The sequence below is a fragment of the Chlorocebus sabaeus genome, chromosome X (genome assembly GCF_047675955.1).
Source record: "Chlorocebus sabaeus isolate Y175 chromosome X, mChlSab1.0.hap1, whole genome shotgun sequence".
NCBI classification, from domain to species: domain Eukaryota; kingdom Metazoa; phylum Chordata; class Mammalia; order Primates; family Cercopithecidae; genus Chlorocebus; species Chlorocebus sabaeus.
The window spans coordinates 79103519-79122509 of record NC_132933.1 but is presented as its reverse complement, the minus strand read 5'-3'; the positions used below and the strand labels follow the sequence as shown (position 1 = coordinate 79122509).

At 40.0% G+C, this 18991-nt stretch overlaps 1 protein-coding gene across 1 annotated transcript; it reads right to left on the bottom strand.

Annotated features, from left to right (window-relative positions):
* Positions 1 to 12512: 12512 nt before the first annotated feature.
* On the bottom strand, positions 12513 to 14538 carry LOC140710763 (endogenous retrovirus group K member 19 Rec protein-like). Its single transcript, XM_073013189.1, has 2 exons — positions 14278 to 14538; positions 12513 to 12569 (listed from the first exon to the last, which is right to left on the bottom strand). Exons 1-2 carry the CDS (start codon positions 14536 to 14538, stop codon positions 12513 to 12515), a joined length of 318 nt encoding a protein of 105 aa, XP_072869290.1.
* Between the last annotated feature and the right edge of the window lie 4453 nt (positions 14539 to 18991).

Below are 18991 nucleotides of genomic sequence, written 5' to 3'. Positions count from 1 at the left end.
TGTTTTGTTTCTCCAGAGACTATATTCTTAGCCACCACGCTATTGTGATATCATACACTCCCTATGAATATACACATATACATATTTAAATACTTCATATACATACAAAAAACACTTGAATAAATACATCTAATGATACAGCATATGAAGTAGCAACTATATTGTTTCTTGAGAAGCTTTGCATTCTGCTTTGTATTTTTTTAATAAAACATGTTTTAATCAGTATGGATTAGAAAGGAATTATTTGATAGAAGGTAGAGGACAGAAGTGGATCCAATCAACCAGCAGAACACTGAGGTATCTGAAAGTCTGGTTCTCATTTCTCTTGTCTGAGAAAGCATCCTGAAGTGCTTGCAGTTTGACAAGAGGTTTCACAGATGAAAAGTGGGTAGCAATGCAGATATTTAGAGTGGCATAGATAATGGTCAGAATGTAAGGCAGAAGGAGATCAAAGGAGACCACAAAATGTTTTCAAAAGATAAATCTCCCATTTTAACTAAACAAAAAGTTTACACAGAGGTCAAAGAAAATAGAATTTGCTTCAGAAATAAAGAATTGCAATTCGGCAAGAGGAGGCAAGATGGCCAAATAGGAACAGCTGCAGTCTGCAGCTCCCAGCGAGATTAACGCAGAAGGCAGGTGATTTCTGCATTTCCAACTGAGGTACTCGGCTCACCTCATTAGGACGGGTTAGAGAGTGGGTGCAGCCCAAGGTGGGCAATCAGAAGCAGGGTGGGGTGTCACCTCACCCAGGAAGTACAAGGGGTCAGGGAGCCCCCTCCCCTAGCCAAGGGAAGCCTTGAGAGACTGTGCCATGAGGAACCATACACTCCAGTCCAGAAACTATGATTTTCCCATGGTCTTTGCAGCCCACAGACCAGGAGATTCCCCGGGTGCTCACACTACCAGGGCCCTGCGTTTCAAGCACAAAACTGGTCGGCCATTTGGGCAGACACTGAGCTGTAGGAGTTTTTTTTTTTTTTCATACCCCAGTGGCACCTAGAATGCCAGCAAGACAGAACTGTTCACTCCCCTGGAAAGGGGGCTGAAGCCAGGGAGCCAAGTGGTCTAGCTCAGTGGATCCCACCCCCACAGAGCCCAGCAAGGTACAATCCACTAGCTTGAAATGCTCACTGCCAGCACAGCAGTCTGAAGTCGACCTGAGATACTCGAGCTTGGTGGAGGGAGGGGCATTCACCATTAGTGAGGCTTGAGTAGGAGGTTTTTCCCTCACAGTGTAAACAAACCACTAGGAAGTTCGAACTGGGCAGAGCTCACCGCAGCTTGGCAAAGCCTCTGTAGCCAGACTGCTTCTCTAAATTACTCCTCTCTGGGCAGGGCATCTCTGAAAGAAAGGCAGGAGACCCAGTCAGGGGCTTATAGATAAAACTCCCATCTCCCTGAGACAGACCACCTGGGGGAAGGGATGGCTGTAGGCAAAGTTTCAACTGACTTAAATGTTCCTGCCTGTCGGCTCTGAAGATAGTGCCGGATCTCTCAGCACAGTGATCAAGCTCTGCTAAAAGACAGACTGTCTCCTCAAGTGGGTCCCTAACACCCATGCTTTCTGACTGGGAAACATCTCCCAGGAAGGGTTGATATACAGTAGAACTCTGGCTGGCATCTTGTGGGTGCCCCTCTGAGATGAAACTTCCAGAGGAAGGAGCAGGCAATCTTTGCTGTTCTGCAGCCTCTGCTGCTGATACCCAGGCAAACAGGGTCTGGAGTGAACCTCCAGCAAACTCCAGCAGACCTGCAGCAGAGGGACCTGACTGTTAGAAGAAAAACTAACAAACGGAAAAGAATAGCATCAACATCAACAGAAAGGACATCCACTCAAACCCCATCCAAAGGTCACCAATATCAGAGACCAAAGATAGATAAATCCATGAAGATGGGGAGAAACAGCACAAAATGGCTGAAAATTCTAAAAACCAGAATGCCTCTTCTAAGGATCACAACTCCTCCCTAGCAAGGTAACAAAACTGGATGGAGGATGAGTTTGATGAATTCACAGAAGTAGGCTTCAGAAAGAGGATAATAACAAACTCCTACAAGCTAAAGGAGCATATTCTAACCCAATGCAAGGAAGTTACAAACCTTGAAAAAAAAAGTTAGATGAATTGCTAACTAGAATAACCCATTCAGAGAAGAACATAAATGATCTGATGGAGCTGAAAAACACAGCACGAGAACTTCGTGAAGCATACACAAGTATCAATAGCCGAATCAATCAAGCAGAAGAAAGAATATCAAACACTGAAGATCAACATAATGAAATAAAGTGTGAAGACAAGATTAGAGAAAAAAAATGAAAAGGAATGAACTATGCCTCCAAGAAATATGGGACTATGTGAAAAGACCAAACCTATGTTTGATTGTTGTACCTGAAAGTAAAGGGGAGAATGGAACCAAGTTGGAAAACACTCTTCAGGATATTATCCAGAAGAACTTACCCAACCTAGCAAAACAGGCCAACATTCAAATTCAGGAAATACAGAGAACACCACAAAGATACTCCTCGAGAAGAGCAACCCTGAGACACATGATCATCAGATTCACCAAGGCTGAAATGAAGGGAAAAAATGTTAAGGACAGCCAGAGAGAAAGGTCGGATAACCCACAAAGGGAAGCCCATCAGACTAACAGTGGATCTCTCTGCAGAAAACCTACAAGCCAGAAGAGAGTGGAGGGCCATATTCAACAGTCTTAAAGAAAGAATTTTCAACCCAGAATTTCATAACCAGCCAAACTAAGCTTCATAAATGAAGGAGAAATAAAATCCAGACAAGCAAATACTGAGAGATTTTGTCATCACCAAGCCTACCTTACAAGAACTCCTGAAAGAAGCACTAAATATGGAAAGGAAAAACAGGTATCAGCTACTGCAAAAACATACCAAATTGTAAAGACCATCGACACTATAAAGAAACTGCATCAACTAATGGGCAAAATAACCAGATAGCATCGTAATGATAGGATCAAATTCACACAGAACAATACTAACCTTAAATTTAAATGGGCTAAATGCCCCAATTGAAAGACACAGACTGGCAAATTAGATAAAGATTCAGGACCAATCTCTGTGCTGTATTCAGAAGACCCATCTCACGTGGAAAGACACACATAGGCTTAAAATAAAGGGATAGAGGAATATTTACCAAGCAAATGGAAAGCCAGAAAGGGAGGGGTTACAATCCTAGTCACTGATAAAACAGACTGTAAACCAACAAAGATCAAAAAGGACAAAGAAGGGCATTACATAATGGTAAAGGGAAGAATGCAACAAGAAGAGTTAACTACCCTAAATATATATGTACCCAATACAGGAGCACCCAGATTTATAAAGCAAGTTCTTAGAGACCTACAAAGAGACTCAGACTCCCACACAATAATATTGGGAGACTTTAACACCCCACTCTCAATATTAGGCAGATCAATGAGACAGAAAATTAGCAAGAATATTCAGGACTCAAACTCAGCTCTGGACCAAGGAGAACTAATAGACATCTACAGAACTCTCTGCCCCAAATCAACAAAATATACATTATTCTCAGCATGTCATGGCAATTCTTCTAAAACTAACCACATAATTGGAAGTAAAACACTCCTCAGCAAATGCAAAAGAACGGAAATCATTTTAAAGAAAAAGCTTTTGGAACACAGTGCAATCAAATTAGAACTTATGATTAAGAAACTCACTCAAAACAGCACAACTACATGGAAACTGAACAACCTGCTCCCGAATGACTACTACATAAGTAACTAAATTAAAGTTGAAATAAATAAGTTATTTGAAACCAATGAAAACAATAAGTTATTGTTTTTTAACAATAAGTTAAATAAATAAGTTATTTGAAACCAATGAAAACAAAGACACAACATACCAGAATCTCTGGGACACAGCTAAAGCACTGTTTAGAGGAAAATATATAGCACTAAATGCCCACAAGAGAAAAAAGGAAAGAAAGAAAAGTGACACCCTAACATCACAATGAAAAGAACTAGAGAAGCAAGAGCAAAAAATTCAAAAGCTAGCAGATACAAAGAGGAGCTGGCACTATTCCTTCTGAAACTATTCCAAACAACAGAAAAAGAGGGAATCCTTCCTAATTTATTTTATGAGGGAGGTCTGCGTCATTTTGATACCAAAACCTGGCAGAGACACAATAAAAAAAGGAAATTTCAGGCCAGTATTCCTGATGAACATTGATGTGAAAATCCTCAATAAAATACTCGCAACCAAATCCATCGCAGCACATCAAAAAGCTTATCCACCATGATCAAGTCGGCTTCATCCCTGGGATGCAAGGCTGGTTCAACATTCACAAATCAATAAACGTAATGCATCACATCAACAGAACCAATGACAAAAACCACATGATTATCTCAATAGATGCAGAAAAGGCCTTTGATAAAATTCAACAGTCCTTCATGCTAAAAACTCTCAATAAACTAGGTAATGATGGAATGTATCTCAAAATAATAAGAGCTATCTATGACAAACCCACAGGCAATATCATACTGAATGGGCAAAAACTGGAAGCATTCCCTTTGAAAACTGGCACAAGACAAGGATGCCCTCTCTCACCACTCCTATTCAATATAGTATTGGAAGTTCTGCCCAGGGCAATCAGGCAAGAGAAAAAAATAAAGGTATTCAAATAGGAAGAAAGGAAGTCAAATTGTCTCTGTTTGCAGATGACATGATTGTATATTTAGAAAACCCCATTGTCTCAGCCCAGAAACTCTTTAAGCTGATAAGCAACTTCAGTGAAGTCTCATAATACAAAATCAATGTGCAAAAATCACAAGAGTTTCTATACACCAACAATAGACAAACAGAGAGTCAAATCATGTGTCTCCCATTCTCAAATCATGAGAACTCCCATTCTCACAATTGCTACAAGGAGAATAAAATACCTAGGAATACAACTTAAAAGGGGTGTGAAGGACCTCTTCAAGGAGAAATACAAACCACTGGTCAAGGAAATAAGAGAGGACACAAACAAATGGAAAAACATTCCATGTTCATGAATAGGAAAAATCAATATCGTGAAAATGGCCCTACTGCCCAAAGTAATTTATAGATTCAGTGCTATCCCCATCAAGCTACCATTAACTTTCTTCACAGAATTAGAAACAACTACTTTAATTTTCATATGGAACCAAAAAAGAGCTCACATAGCCAAGACAATCCTAAGCAAAAAGAACAAAGCTGGAGGCGTCATGCTACCTGACTTCAAACTATACTACAAGGCTACAGTAACCAAAACAGCTTGGTATTGTATTAAAACAGATATAGACCAATGGAACAGAACAGAGGCCTCAGAAATAATGCCACACATCTACAACCATCTGATCTTTGACAAACCTGCCAAAAACAAGCAATGGGGGAAATGTTTCCCTATTTAATAAATGGTGTTGGGAAAACTGGCTAGCCATATGCAGAAAACAGAAAATGGATTCCTTCCTTACACTTTATACAAAAATTAACTCAAGATGGATTAAAGACTTAAATATAAGACCTAAAACCATAAAAAAACCCTAGAAGAAAACCTAGGCAATACCATTCAGGACATAGGCATGGGCAAAGACTTCATGACTAAAACACCAAAAGCAATGGCAACAAAAGCCAAAATTGACAAATCAGATCTAATTAAACTAAAGAGCTTCTGCACAGCAAAAGAAACTATCATCAGAGTGAATAGGCAACATACAGAATGGGAGAAAATTTTTGCTATCTATCCATTTGACAAAGGGCTAATACCCAGAATCTACAAAGAACTTAAACAAACTTACAAGAAAAAAAAACCCCATCAAAAAGTGGGCAAAGGATATGAACAGACACTTTTCAAAAGAAGACATTTATGCAGCCAAGAAACATGATAAAAAGCTCATCACCACTAATCATTAGAGAAATGCAAATCAAAACCACAATGAGATACCATCTCACACCAGTTAGAATGGCAATCATTAAAAAGTCAGGAAACAATAGATGCTGGAGAAAATGTGGAGAAATGGGAATGCTTTTACACTCTTAGTAGGAGTGTAAATTAGTTCAACCATTGTGGAAGACAGTGTGGTGATTGCTCAAGGATCTAGAACCAGAAATACCATTTAACCCATCAATCCCATTACTGGGTACATACCCAAGTGTTATAAGTAATTCTACTATAAGGACACATGCACATGCACACATATATTTATTGCAGCACTGTTCACAATAACAAAGACTTGGAACCCACCCAAATGCCCATCAATGATAGACTGGATTAAAAAAAAAAAAAAAAGTTGCACATATATGCCATGGAATACTATGCAGCCATAAAAAAGGATGAGCTCATGTCCTTTGTAGGTACATGGATGAAGTTGGAAACCATCATTCTCAGCAAACTAACACAAGAACAGAAAATCAAACACCGCATATTCTCACCCATAAGTGGGAGTTGAACAATTAGAACACATGGACACAAGGAGGGGAATATCACACAGCAGGTCCTATCGGGGGTCGTGGGCTAGGGGAGAGTTAGCATTAGGAGAAATACCTAATGTAGATGACGGGTCGCTGGGTGCAGCAAACCACCATGGCACGTGTATTCCTATGTAACAAACCTGCACGTTCTGCACATGTATCTCAGAGCTTAAAGTATAATTTTTAAAAAATTACAATTCATGTATACTGAATCATGGCAACCCCAATTAATATCCTCTTATAGAAGCTCAGGAAAGGTTTTTTTCATTATGGGCTCTCCATAAAAAGTTGTCTTCAAAGACAGTTCATTGGCTATGCAGAAATCCTAAATTGCAAACTCATTCTGATTGTTTTATTAGGGTACTCTCAACTGAGAGATGTTAAAGGCCAGAGGATACTGACTTCTGTTATTATCCAAGTCTATTGGAACATCCTGTGGCTTTACTCAGCATGTAAGGGTGCAATCATCTCACAATCTCCTGACTCCACTTTAAAGTCTTAGCCTTAAGTACATCCTTTTCTTTCATATTTACCTCTTTTGATCAATATTTTTTCCAGAAAACATTGCAGATCAATTAATGACTCTGATTTTTTCCCTCACTGCCTGGATGGGCCTGTCTTAGGGAGTCATGACTTTTGTTGAAAAATCTCAATGTCTAAAAGTGTGTATGGCTAGACTGGGCCACATTTGAATAATGAGATTTTGAGGGGAGTGCTCTCCAGTCTGCTTAGGTCCCAAAAAAGTTGTCAAATCAGATGTCTTTTCTGAACCATAGGCTTGATTGACCATATTGAGCATCCTGTCAACCATTACTTTGGTTACACTGTTATTTCTAAGCAAATTTGGGTGAGCAATAATTTAAATAACTTAAATATTACAACAAGAACAACAATGGTGACAATAACCACAGTAGTGAGTAACAAAAGTTGAAGACTGAATTTTGGCCATGTTCTGACATTAGAGGGTAGTCAGCTGATGAGATCAAAAAGCCAAACATTTTAACACTGGATATTCTAATTTCCTATTTAGTATGTGCATGGGTTTTTCCAAATTGATCTCTACTTTATTAGAAGTACTTATCCAAGTGTAGCAGTGGGTATTGGCTACAGTGCAAACACATCCTTGCTCAACCATGATACGATTCAAGGTAACCATTGTACAAGGAAAGAGAAGGCAAAAACCAAGCATATAGAGAAAGCAACATATAACAAGCTGAATATTTCAGGGAGCTTATTCATATACAGGGTGTTGTTGGGTGAGCAGTCAACTTCAGCTGTTGTCTGCTTCACTTCCAGGTCAGAGGAAGCTTTAAGTTTCTGATTGCTTCTGAATTCCAAAAGGCAGTAGGATTTTTTTTTACTGAGAAACATGAATAAAAGAGCCAATGCCTTTTAGTTTGGCAGCACTGGAATTGGTAAGGAGGATCTAACAGAGACCTTTCCATGGAGGTTGAAGGATATCCTGTTGTAAATGCTTCTTGCAACAGAGAAAAATCACCAGGCTAAAGGCTGTGATGTTTTTTGTCTTTATCTCCTGGGAGCACACTGTGGAAATATTGTACTACCAGCTTATGATTTTTACCTTTAGCCTTAATTATTTTTTTTATTTTATTAGAGAATGTCTCCTTTAATCGAATGAATATCAAAGGCAGAGGAAACTAAATGCATCTGCCATCCAGTGATCATTTCAAAAGGTAACAACTCATGTTTTCCAAAATATGCAGACCTTTGATTTAATAGGGCCAGAGGCAATTGTAAAGTTTCCACAAATTTTACCAGTTTAGTTTTGATGATGCCATTTGTTCTTTCCACTAATGTGCAAGATTAGAAATGGTAGGCACAATAAAGAGTATTCTAATATGAGCCATGATTCACAAATGTGTTTTATAACACGGCCAGTGAAATGAGTTCCTTGGTCACTATGTAACTCTGAAAGTATTCCCCATCAGTAATAATCTTTCCTAATAGCAGTTTTATAACAGCTGAGGCAGTGGCAAGTCAGCAGGTGAACATATCTACCCAATGAGAAAACACAAATTATAACAAGAACATATTTATAACATTGAATGGGAAGTAGCTAGATGAAATCCATTTGCCAAATCTCAAAAGATTCACTAGACAGGTCAAGATAACATATAACTGTCTGAATTGTTTTTCCTGGGTTGAATTTTGGACAAACAATACAAGACAAATGTGATGCTTTGAAAGCCCTTGAAATGTTTCCCCACTGATACTGTTTAATAAAACTTATGGGGGGTATTCCAAGATGGCTGAATAGGAACAGCTCTGGTCTGCAGCTCTTAGCATGATTGATGCAGAAGATGGGTGATTTCTACATTTCCAACTGAGGTACCTTGTTCATCTCACTGGGACTGGTTGGACAGTGGGTGCAGCCCATGGAGGGAGAGCTGAAGCAGGGCAGGGTATCACCTCACCCAGGAAGTGCAAGGGGTCAGGGGATTTCCCTTTCCTAGCCAAGGGAAGCCCTGACAGACTACCTGGAAAAATGGGACACTCTTGCCCAAATACTGCACTTTCCCCAAGGTCTTAGCAACCAGCAGATAAGGTAATTCTCACCAGTGGCTGGCTCAGTGGGTCCCACGCCCAGGGAGCCTTGCTCACTGCTAGCACAGCAGTTTGAGATTGAACTGCGAGGTGGCAGCCTGACTGGGGACAGGGCTTCCGCAATTGCTGAGGCTTGAGTAGGTAAACAAAGTGGCCTGGAAGCTCTAACTGAGCGGAGCTTACTACAGCTCAACAAGGCCTACCTCCTTTAGACTCCACCTCTGTGGGCAGGGCATAGCTAAACAAAAGGCAGCAGACAACTTCTGCAGACTTAAACCTCCCTCTCTGACAGCTCTGAAGAGAGCAGTGGTTCTCCCAGCACAGCATTTGAACTCTGGGAATGGACAGACTGCCTCCTCAAGTGGGTCCCTGAACTCCGTGAAGCCTAACTGGGAAAAATCTCCCAGTAGGGGCCAATAGACACATCATATAGGCAGCTACCCCTCTGGGACAAAGCTTCTAGAGGAATGATCGGGCAGCAATATTTGCTGTTCTGCAATATATACTGTTCTACAGCCTCTGCTGGTGATACCCAGGCAAACAGGGTCTGGAGTGGACCTCCAGCAAACTCCAACAAACCTGCAACTGAGGGACCTGACTGTTAGAAGGAAAACTAACAAACAGAAAGGAATAGTATCAACATCAACAAAAAGGTCATCTACACCAAAACCCCATATGTAGGCCCCCAACATCAAAGACCAAAGGTAGATAAAACCACAAAGATGGGGAGAAACCAGAGCAGAAAAGCTGACAATTCTAAAAATCAGAGCACCTCTTCTATTCCAAAAGATTGAAGTTCCTCACCAGCAACAGAACAAAGCTGGACAAAGAATGACTTTGATGAGTTGACAGAAGTAGGCTTCAAAAGATCAGTAATAACAAACTTCTCCAAGCTAAAGTAGGATGTTCAAATTCATCGCAAGGAAGCTAAAAACCTTGGAAAAAGATTAGATGAATGGCTAGCTAGAACAAACAGTGTAGAGAAGACCTTAAATGACTTGATGGAGCTGAAAACCATGGCACGAGAACTTCGTGACACATGCACAAGTTTCAATAGCCAATTCGATCAAGTGGAAGAAAAAGTATCAGTGATTAAAGTTCAAATTAATGAACTAAAGCGAGAAGACAAGGTTAGAGAAAAAGAGAGTAAAAAGAAATGAACAAAGCCTCCAAGAAATATGGGACTATGTGAAGAAACCAAATCTACATTTGATTGGTGTACCTGAAAGTGATGGGGAGAATGGAACCAAGTTGGAAAACACTCTTCAGGATATTATCCAAGAGAACTTCACCAAATGAGCAAGATGGGCAAATATTCAAATTCAGGAAATACAGAGAACACCACAAAGATACTGCTCAAGAAAAGCAACCCCAAGACACATAATCGTCAGATTCACCAAGGTTAAAATAAAGGAAAAAGTGTTAAGGGCAGTCAGAGAGAAAGGTCAAGTTTCCCACAAAGGGAAGCCCATCAGACTAAGATCAGATCTCTCGGCAGAAACCCTACAAGCCAGAAGACTGGGGGCCAATATTCAACATTCTTAAAGAAAAGAATTTTTAATCCAGAATTTCATATCCAGCCAAACTAAGCCTCATAAGTGAAGGAGAAGTGAAATCCTTTACAGACAAGCAAATGCTGACAGATTTTGTCAACACCAGGCCTGCCTTACAAGAGCTCCTGAAGGAAGCACTAACCATGGAAAGAAACAACCAGTACCAGCCAATGCAAAAACATGCCAAATTGTGAAGACCATTGATGTTACAAAGAAACTGCATCAATTAATGGGCAAAATAACCAGTGAACATCATAATCACAGAAACAAATTCACACATAACAATATTAACCTTAAATGTAAAGGGGCTAAATGCCCCAATTAAAAGACACAGACTGGCAAATTGGATAGTCAATACCCATCAGTGTGCTGTATTCAGGAGACCCATCTCATCAGCAAAGACACACATAGGTTCAAAATAAAGGGATGGAGGAAGATCTACCAAGCAAATGGAAAGCAAAAAAAAGCAGGGGTTGCAATCCTAGTCTCTGACAAAACAGACTGTAAAGCAACAAAGATCAAAAGAGACAAAGGCCATTACAATAATGGTAAAGGGATCATTTCAACAAGAAGAACTAACTATCCTAAATATATATGCACCCAATACAGGAGCACTCAGATTCATAAAGCAAGTTCTTAGAGACTCACAAGGAGACTTAGACTCCCATACAATAATAATGGGAGATGTTAACACCACACTGTCAATATTAGACAGATCAATGAAACAGAAGGTTAACAAGGATATCCAGGACCTGAACTCAGCTCTTCAACAAGGAGAACCAATAGACAGCTACAGAACTCTCCATCCCAAATCAACAGAATATACATTCTTCTCAGCACCACATCACACTTATTCTAAAATTGACCACATAATTGGAAGTAAAGCACTCCTCAGCAAATGTAAAAGAACAGAAATCACAACAAGCTGTCTCTCAGTGAAGGGGGCCAGCCCCTCCACAACCTATGGGTGTTTCTCGTCAGGTGGGATGAGAGACTGAGAAAAGAAAGAGACACAGAGACAAAGTATAGAGAAAGAAAAGTGGGCCCAGGGGACCGGTGCTCAGCATATGGAGGACCTGCACAGCACCAGTCTCTGAGTTCCCTCAATATTTATTGACTGTTATCTTTACCAGCTGGGAGAGGGGGATGTGGCAGGACAATAGGGTAACAGTGGGGAGAGGGTCAGCAGGAGAACATGTGAACAAATGTCTCTGTGTCATAAACAAGGTTAAGAAAAAGGTGCTGTGCTTTGATGTGCACATACATAAACATCTTGGTGCATTGAAGAGCAGTACTGTCACCAGCATGTCATTTTCTCCTATCTCAGTAAATAGAACATACAATCGGGTTTTACACTGAGACATTCCATTGCCCAGGGACGAGCAGGAGACAGATGCTTTCCTCTTATCTCAACTGCAAAGTGGCCTTCCTCTTTTACTAATCCTCCTCAGCACAGACCCATTATGGGTGTCGGGCTAGGGGACAGTCAGGTCTTTCCCTTCCCACGAGGCCATATCTCAGACTATTACATGGGGAGAAACCTTAGACAATAGCTGGCTTCCTAGGCAGAGGTCCCTGTGGCCTTCCATGGTGTATTGTGTCCCTGGGTACTTGAGATTAGAGAATGGTGATGACTTTTAACAAGTACACTGCCTTCAAGCACTTGTTTAACAAAGCACATCCTGCATAGCCCTAAATCCATTAAGCCTTGAGTAAACACAGCACATGTCTCTGCAAGCACAGGGTTGCGGGTAGGGTTACAGATTAATAGCATCTCAAGACAGAAGAATTTTTCTTAGTACAGAACAAAATGGAGTCTCTTATGTCTACTTCTTTCTACATAGACACAGTAACAGTCTGATCTCTCTTTCTTTTCCCCACATTTCCCCCTTTTCTTTTCAACAAAACCGCCATCATCATCATGGCTCATTCTGGATGGTCGCTGTCTCTTCGGAGCTGCTGGGTACACCTGCAGGCTAACAACAGACAGAACAGGCACACAAGGATTAATATGAAATGTATAATAGTAGTACTTCTGATGGTCTTAACCCAAGTGACAGGGTTAAGATTTGCAAGGCCATCAGCAGCTCCCGCAATTGCCTCAGTTTCTGGTACCAAATTTAAATGGGCTTTTGATGCTTCGAAAATGTGTTCTTTTAATTTGGAAATGTTTAAAGTGAGATTATCTTCTCTTCCCTGTAGATGGCGTCTAACCATGTCCCAGTGATGCTCAGACTCATTATGAACTCGGGGTGTAATACAAAAATCTGACATATTCCAGTCACACTGTAACTGGAAACGATGTTCCAAGCTCATGAGACTATCTCCCATCCAAAAGACAGTTTGTCTAAGATCATTACTTTGATTTGCCAATTTTTTATCAATACCAGATTGTGGATTCCACAATCTTGTAGAATTCTTTTGCCAATCATTAACAAAGTTTACTGTCTGAACAGAAGAGTGTAATGCAACTCCTGCCACAGCGGCCATAGCTGTGCCTGCAATTAATCCCATAATCACTGCAATTAAAGTAAAAATGAATCTTTTGGATCTATTTGAAATGCCTTTTAATACTTCAGTCAAAATATGGACGAATGGTGAGGCCTCCCACAGTCAGTCCATGGACACAGGGATCCACACGCATTCTCTTGTTGTCACTAGCAGAATATGGTACTGCCAATTAAAAGTCGAATCAATGTAAGTAAACAATCTGCAATTTTCACAGGTTATAGTTTGGGAATCTGGTTTAATACCTATATTTCCTACAACTAGCATATAAGGGGGCTTTACACAACTTTGCAAAAGAACTGTTAGACTGGAATTTAGGTCGATAGAATAAAATGGCTTATGATCTCTTGTTTCTATAATTTGATTTCCAGACCAAATTCTAAGGCGGTATGAGGCTACAGTAAGCCTCCATAATTCTGGATGTTCAGAACCAGAAACAGGACTTATTATTTTTGGTCTTGGAGTAGAGATTCCTTTTTCTCCCTATGCCCAAGGGTAGAAAGACTAATTTTTTATGCTTATGTTCGTCTAAACTTTCTGTTAAGTCACTATCAACAGCTGGACTCACTTGTGCACTGGGACACGATTGAGTTTGTCCTGTGCAATTGGGGTAGAATTTACCTCAAGGTGCCCAATCTGTAATAGTTCCGAATTTATTGTTTTGTAATATCACCGCACTATTGGCCACACAGAAGTTTTCCTGCTAGTGACAAAAAAACTTCTGTGTCTTTTGATTTTTCGGGGAATTTCCTTGGGCCAAGTTTTCCCTGTAGGTCTAAATTTTAATGATCTTTGATAAGAAAAGTCATGTGAATAATTTACCTGTGGCCTGAGTGACATTGCACTTACCATGTGATAAGCAAATCTACTGGTAGTACTGACAGTAGGTACTACTACCAACCAATTTTGGATTGCCGGAATCAAACATCCTGGTGCTCTCCCTAGGCAAATAGGAGGATAATGGTACCCAGTGGAAATATTTATCATCATTCCTTCTTCCTCAGGTTTGGCAGGGCAACGATCATCTGTGGGGCCAGGTACCCATACACTATTATTAACATATACTTCAATAGGATTATCCATCCATGTGACTGCCCAAATTAAGGGCAGGAAAGGCACATAGGCCAAGTAGCTATAATTAGCTGCAGCTGCTCCTGCAGGCATGGGGAGACTTACCACCATTGATATAATCATCAAAGCTGCAAGGAGCATATTCTCTAGAGTATGTGTCACCTTTGTGTTCTCTAGGCTTTTTTTAGCTAACTGTGTCAGCTTTTTTAATTGTGCCCAAGTCAGCAGCTCTGCTTTCTTGGTGGATGGCAACTTTATCTGTCCTTCTGACATCACCATCTTGTTCATCTTGTGAGTCGATGGTGCTCGATTGCGGTGTTTCTGTCTCCGTGGAGGCGCTTTTCTTTGCATCTCCGACGGGTTCATTGTAGAACTTCAAATGTCTAGTGGGTATTCAAACAGGAAGCTGATTTTCTTCTGGTGAAACATAAGCAAAACCTCTCCCCCACATTGCCACCTTCCCTATTTCCCATGTCTTATTTTTGTTGTGTTTTCACCAAATCAGTTTTCCTTCATGTGGGCTGTTCTTTTTACCAATAAGATGTTGTTCTGAAGAAGTAGTAGTCTGATTTCTGTAAATGTTTAAAAAATTTAAAGTATAGAGTACTAGATTAAGTTGCATCTCAGGAGTGGTACACTCCTTACTGTCTCCTCCTTCTTTTTGTTTAACTAATTGAGTTTTGAGTGTTCTATTAGTTTTTTCAACTATGGCCTGTCCTTGGGAATTATAGGGAATTCCTGTTGTATGTGTAATTTTCCACTGATTTAAGAATTTTTGGAAAGCTTTACTACAGTATTCTGGTCCATTGTCAGTTTTAATTTTTTCTGGAACTCCCATGACAGCAAAACAAGATAATAAATGTTTTTTAACATGTGAAGTACTTTCTCCTGTCTGGCAGGTTGTCCATATGAAGTGTGAATAAGTATCAACTGTTACATGAACATATGATGATCTTCCAAATGAAGGTACATGTGTGACATCCATTTGCCATAACGCATTAGGACACAGACCTCTGGGATTCACTCCTACCTCTTGAGTGGGCAGTTGTAGGACTTGACACTGGGTGCAATGTTGTACAATAATTTTTGCCTGTTTCCATGTGACATCAAATTTGCTTTTTTTTTAAATTTTTTATTATTATTATACTTTAAGTTCTAGGGTACATGTGCATAATGCGCAGGTTTGTTACATATGTATACTTGTGCCATGTTGCTGTGCTGCACCCATCAACTCGTCAGCACTCATCAACTCGTCATTTACATCAGGTATAACTCCCAATGCAATCCCTCCCCCCTTCCCCCCCCCCATGATAGGCCCCGGTGTGTGATGTTCCCCTTCCCGTTACGTGAGTCAAAGCATGAAGTTCTTGTGCTTTTATGAATGCAGATGATACCAGTAAGTCAGCTTGTTCATTTGCTTTAGTTAAAGGCCCTGGTAAATTAGTGTGTGCTCAAATATGAGTAATGTAAAATGGGAAATTCCTTTTTCTTACAGTTTGTTGTAACAAATTAAACAGCTGGTTTAACTGATCATCCATACTATGTTTGATTAGAGCTGTCTCAACATCCCTTGTAGCCTGTACTACATATGCAGAATCTGATACAATATTAATAGATTGATTAAAATCTTGTAACACTGTAATGACTGCAACCAACTCTGCTCTTTGAGCCAATTGATATTGAGTTTTGATTACTTGCACTTTTGGCCCTGTGTAAGTCGCTTTTCCATTGCTGGAACCATCAGTAAATACTGTCAGAGTATTTTCTAAAGGGTTCATGTCTGGTAATGTTAGGTAAAATCCAAGTAGTCAATTTTAAAAACTGGAAGATTTTTGTTTTTGGGTAATGATTATCAGTAATTCCCACAAAATCAGCAAGACCAATCTGCCATGCACCAGAATTGATAAAGGCTTGTCTACCTTGTTCCTTGTTTAAAGGAACAACTATTTTGTCTGGGTCATTTCCACACAATTTTATTATTTGTAATCTTGCCTGACCAATTAATGTAGCTATTTGATCCGAGTACAATGTAAAAGTCTTAACTGTACTGTGAGGAAGGAATGACCAGTCCACAAGATCAGTATTTTGAACAATGATGCCTGTTGGAGAATGTGCAGTAGCAAAAATCAAAAGTTGGAGTGGGGCTAAGGGATCTATTTATTTGTGCTGACTTAATTTTTTCTTCCACTAATTTAATTTCTTTTGTTGCCTCTGGTGTTAATATTCTTTTACTATTTAAGTCTGGGTCTCCTCTTAAGATAGAGAACAAATTTGATATGGCATAAGTAGGAATGCCTAGAGTTGGCCGAATCCAATTAATATCTCCTAGCAGTTTTTTGAAAGTCACTTAATGTTTTTAATGTGTCTTTTCTTATTTCTATTTTTTGTGGCTTAATTTTTCTATTTTCTATCTGCATCCCTAAATAATGAAAAGGAGTAGAGGTTTGAATCTTATCAGATGCTATTGTCAGTCCTGTGTTGGCAACCTCTGCTTGCAGAAATCTGTAACAGTCAATTAATTTGTCTCTTGTTTCTGCAGCACATAAAATATCATCAACATAGTGAATGATATAACAGTCTGAAAATTTGTCTCTAACTGGTTAAGGAGCTTGACCTATGAAAGTCTGACAAATAGTTGGACTATTAAGCATTCCTTGAGGTAACACTTTCCACTGAAACCTGGTAGCTGGTTCTTTTAATTTATGGCTGGTGTAGTAAAGGCAAATTTTTCACAATCCTGCTCCGCCAGAAGAATGGTAAAAAAAAAAAAAAAAAAAAAAAGCAGTGCTTCAGATCAATTATAATTAAAGGCTAGTCTTTTGGGATCATGGCCAGGGAGGGCAACCCAGGTTGGAGAGGCCCCATATGTTCAATTACTACATTTATGGCTCTTAAGTCAGTTAACATATGCCATCTGCCGGACTTTTTCTGAATTACAAACACAGGAGAATTCCAAGGCAAGAATGAAGGCTCAATATGTCCCTTTTCTAATTGTTTCTTTGCTAATAAATGTAAAGCCTCCAGTTTTTTGTTTTGGTAGCGGTCACTGATTTATCCATACTGGTTTTTCTGTTTTCCAAGTTAATGGAATGGGTTTAGGAGGCTCTACAGTGGCCGCCCCTAAAAAAGATATCCTATTCCTTTTCTTTCTTGATTTCCCTCAGTCTCAATTGGGACTTTAATGCCATTTTCACTTTTTCCTAGTCCCTTTCCTGAAATATATCCCATCTTAGTCATGATTCTTTGACTCGTGGGGCTGTATAACGGAGTGGGCATAGTGATTTCTGTACCCCATGGTTGTACTAAATCTCGACCCCACAGATTAACAGGAATTGAAGTAATCATTGGCTGAACAGTACTTTCTTGATTATCTGGCCCTAAACAATGTAAAATCATGGTACTTTGATAAACTTCTGAGGCTGTGCCTACGCCGACAAATCCTGTAACAGCCTTTTGTTTAGGCCAATTTTTTTGGCCACTGATTTAAACCAATGATAGAGACATCTGCTCCAGTGTCTACTAACCTTTCAAACTGTTTTCGTTGAATAATGGCCTTATACACAGGTCTGCTCTCTGAGACCTGACTTGCCCAATATGCAGCCTTTCCTGCCGGATCAGTGCTTCCAAACCCTGCTGTTCTTTTTATTTCACTGTTTCCAACGTTAATATAAGGTAGGAGTAATAATTGAGCAATCCTGTCTCCTGGACTGGCACTCCAAGGAATTGAAGAGCTAATAACCAATTTAATTTTGCCTTTATAATCTGAATCAACCACACCAGTATGAATTTGAACTCCCTTTAGATTTAGACTTGATCTTCCTAAGATAGTCCTACAGTCCCCTCAGGCAGTGGGCCATATACCCCTGTGGGGAATTTTTGTGGGGGGCTCCCCTGGAAGTAGAAAGACTGCTTGTATAGCACATAAATCTACTGCTGCACTGCCGCTTGTGGCGGGGGACACTTGCTGTATTGTGATAACTGGCTCATTCCTGAGGCACTTGTGACAGTGGGGGTTGTTGTGTCTGAAAACCCTGAGGAGCAAAGGGCTGAATTGGGAATGCCCCAGTTTGTTGTGGGGCCTGAGGCTGGCCCCTCTTCTGTTTCCCGACAATGGTTGTCCATTTTTATCAAATTTAGAACGACACTGATTAGCCTAACGTTTTCCTTTTTTACATCTTGGACATAGGCCAGGTGGCTCTTTACCTGTTGTTGTGGTAGCTTGAGTTGTTATATTTTGTTTATTTGAGACTGGGCAATTCTTTTTTAGATGACCAATTTGACAATCATAACATTTTCCCCCAAAAGTTCTAACTTGTCCTCCTAAAGCAACTCCCATTATTGCTTGAGCCAAAAGCTTAGCTTTATGCACAGCTCCTCCAATTCCATCACAGGTTTTTACGTACTCTGAGATTACATCTGATCCTGCCAGGACCTTTGATTTTAATGGCTTAATGGCCGATTGACACTCAGGGTTGGCATTTTTGTATGCCATCAACTCCACTATGACCTTACGGGCATTCTCATCGGTAATTGACTTTTGAGCAGCATCTTGGAGCCTTGCCACAAAATCAGGGTAGGGCTCTTTAGAGCCTTGTCTTACAGGCAGGTGGTTCCTGGGTCTTGAATTTTTTCCCAGGCTCTAAAGCAGATAGCTCTAACTTGCTCAATGACCTATTTTGCATTATTGCTTGTTGATTAGTAGTGCTCCAATTTTGACCTGTTCCTAATAGTTGATCTGCTTCTGTGTTAACTGGAGGATTGGCAGCCCTATTTTTTCGAACCTGTTCTTGTGCCCCATCAATCCACCAAGTCTTAAATT

Excerpts from the sequence above, each read along its gene's own strand:
- LOC140710763 (XM_073013189.1), bottom strand. The coding sequence starts at position 14,538 with ATGAACCCGTCGGAGATGCAAAGAAAAGCGCCTCCACGGAGACAGAAA. Across the intron at positions 12,570-14,277 it reads TGATGATTATATCAATGGTG|CCTGCAGGTGTACCCAGCAG; the intron begins GTAAGTCTCCCC and ends GTCTGTTGTTAG.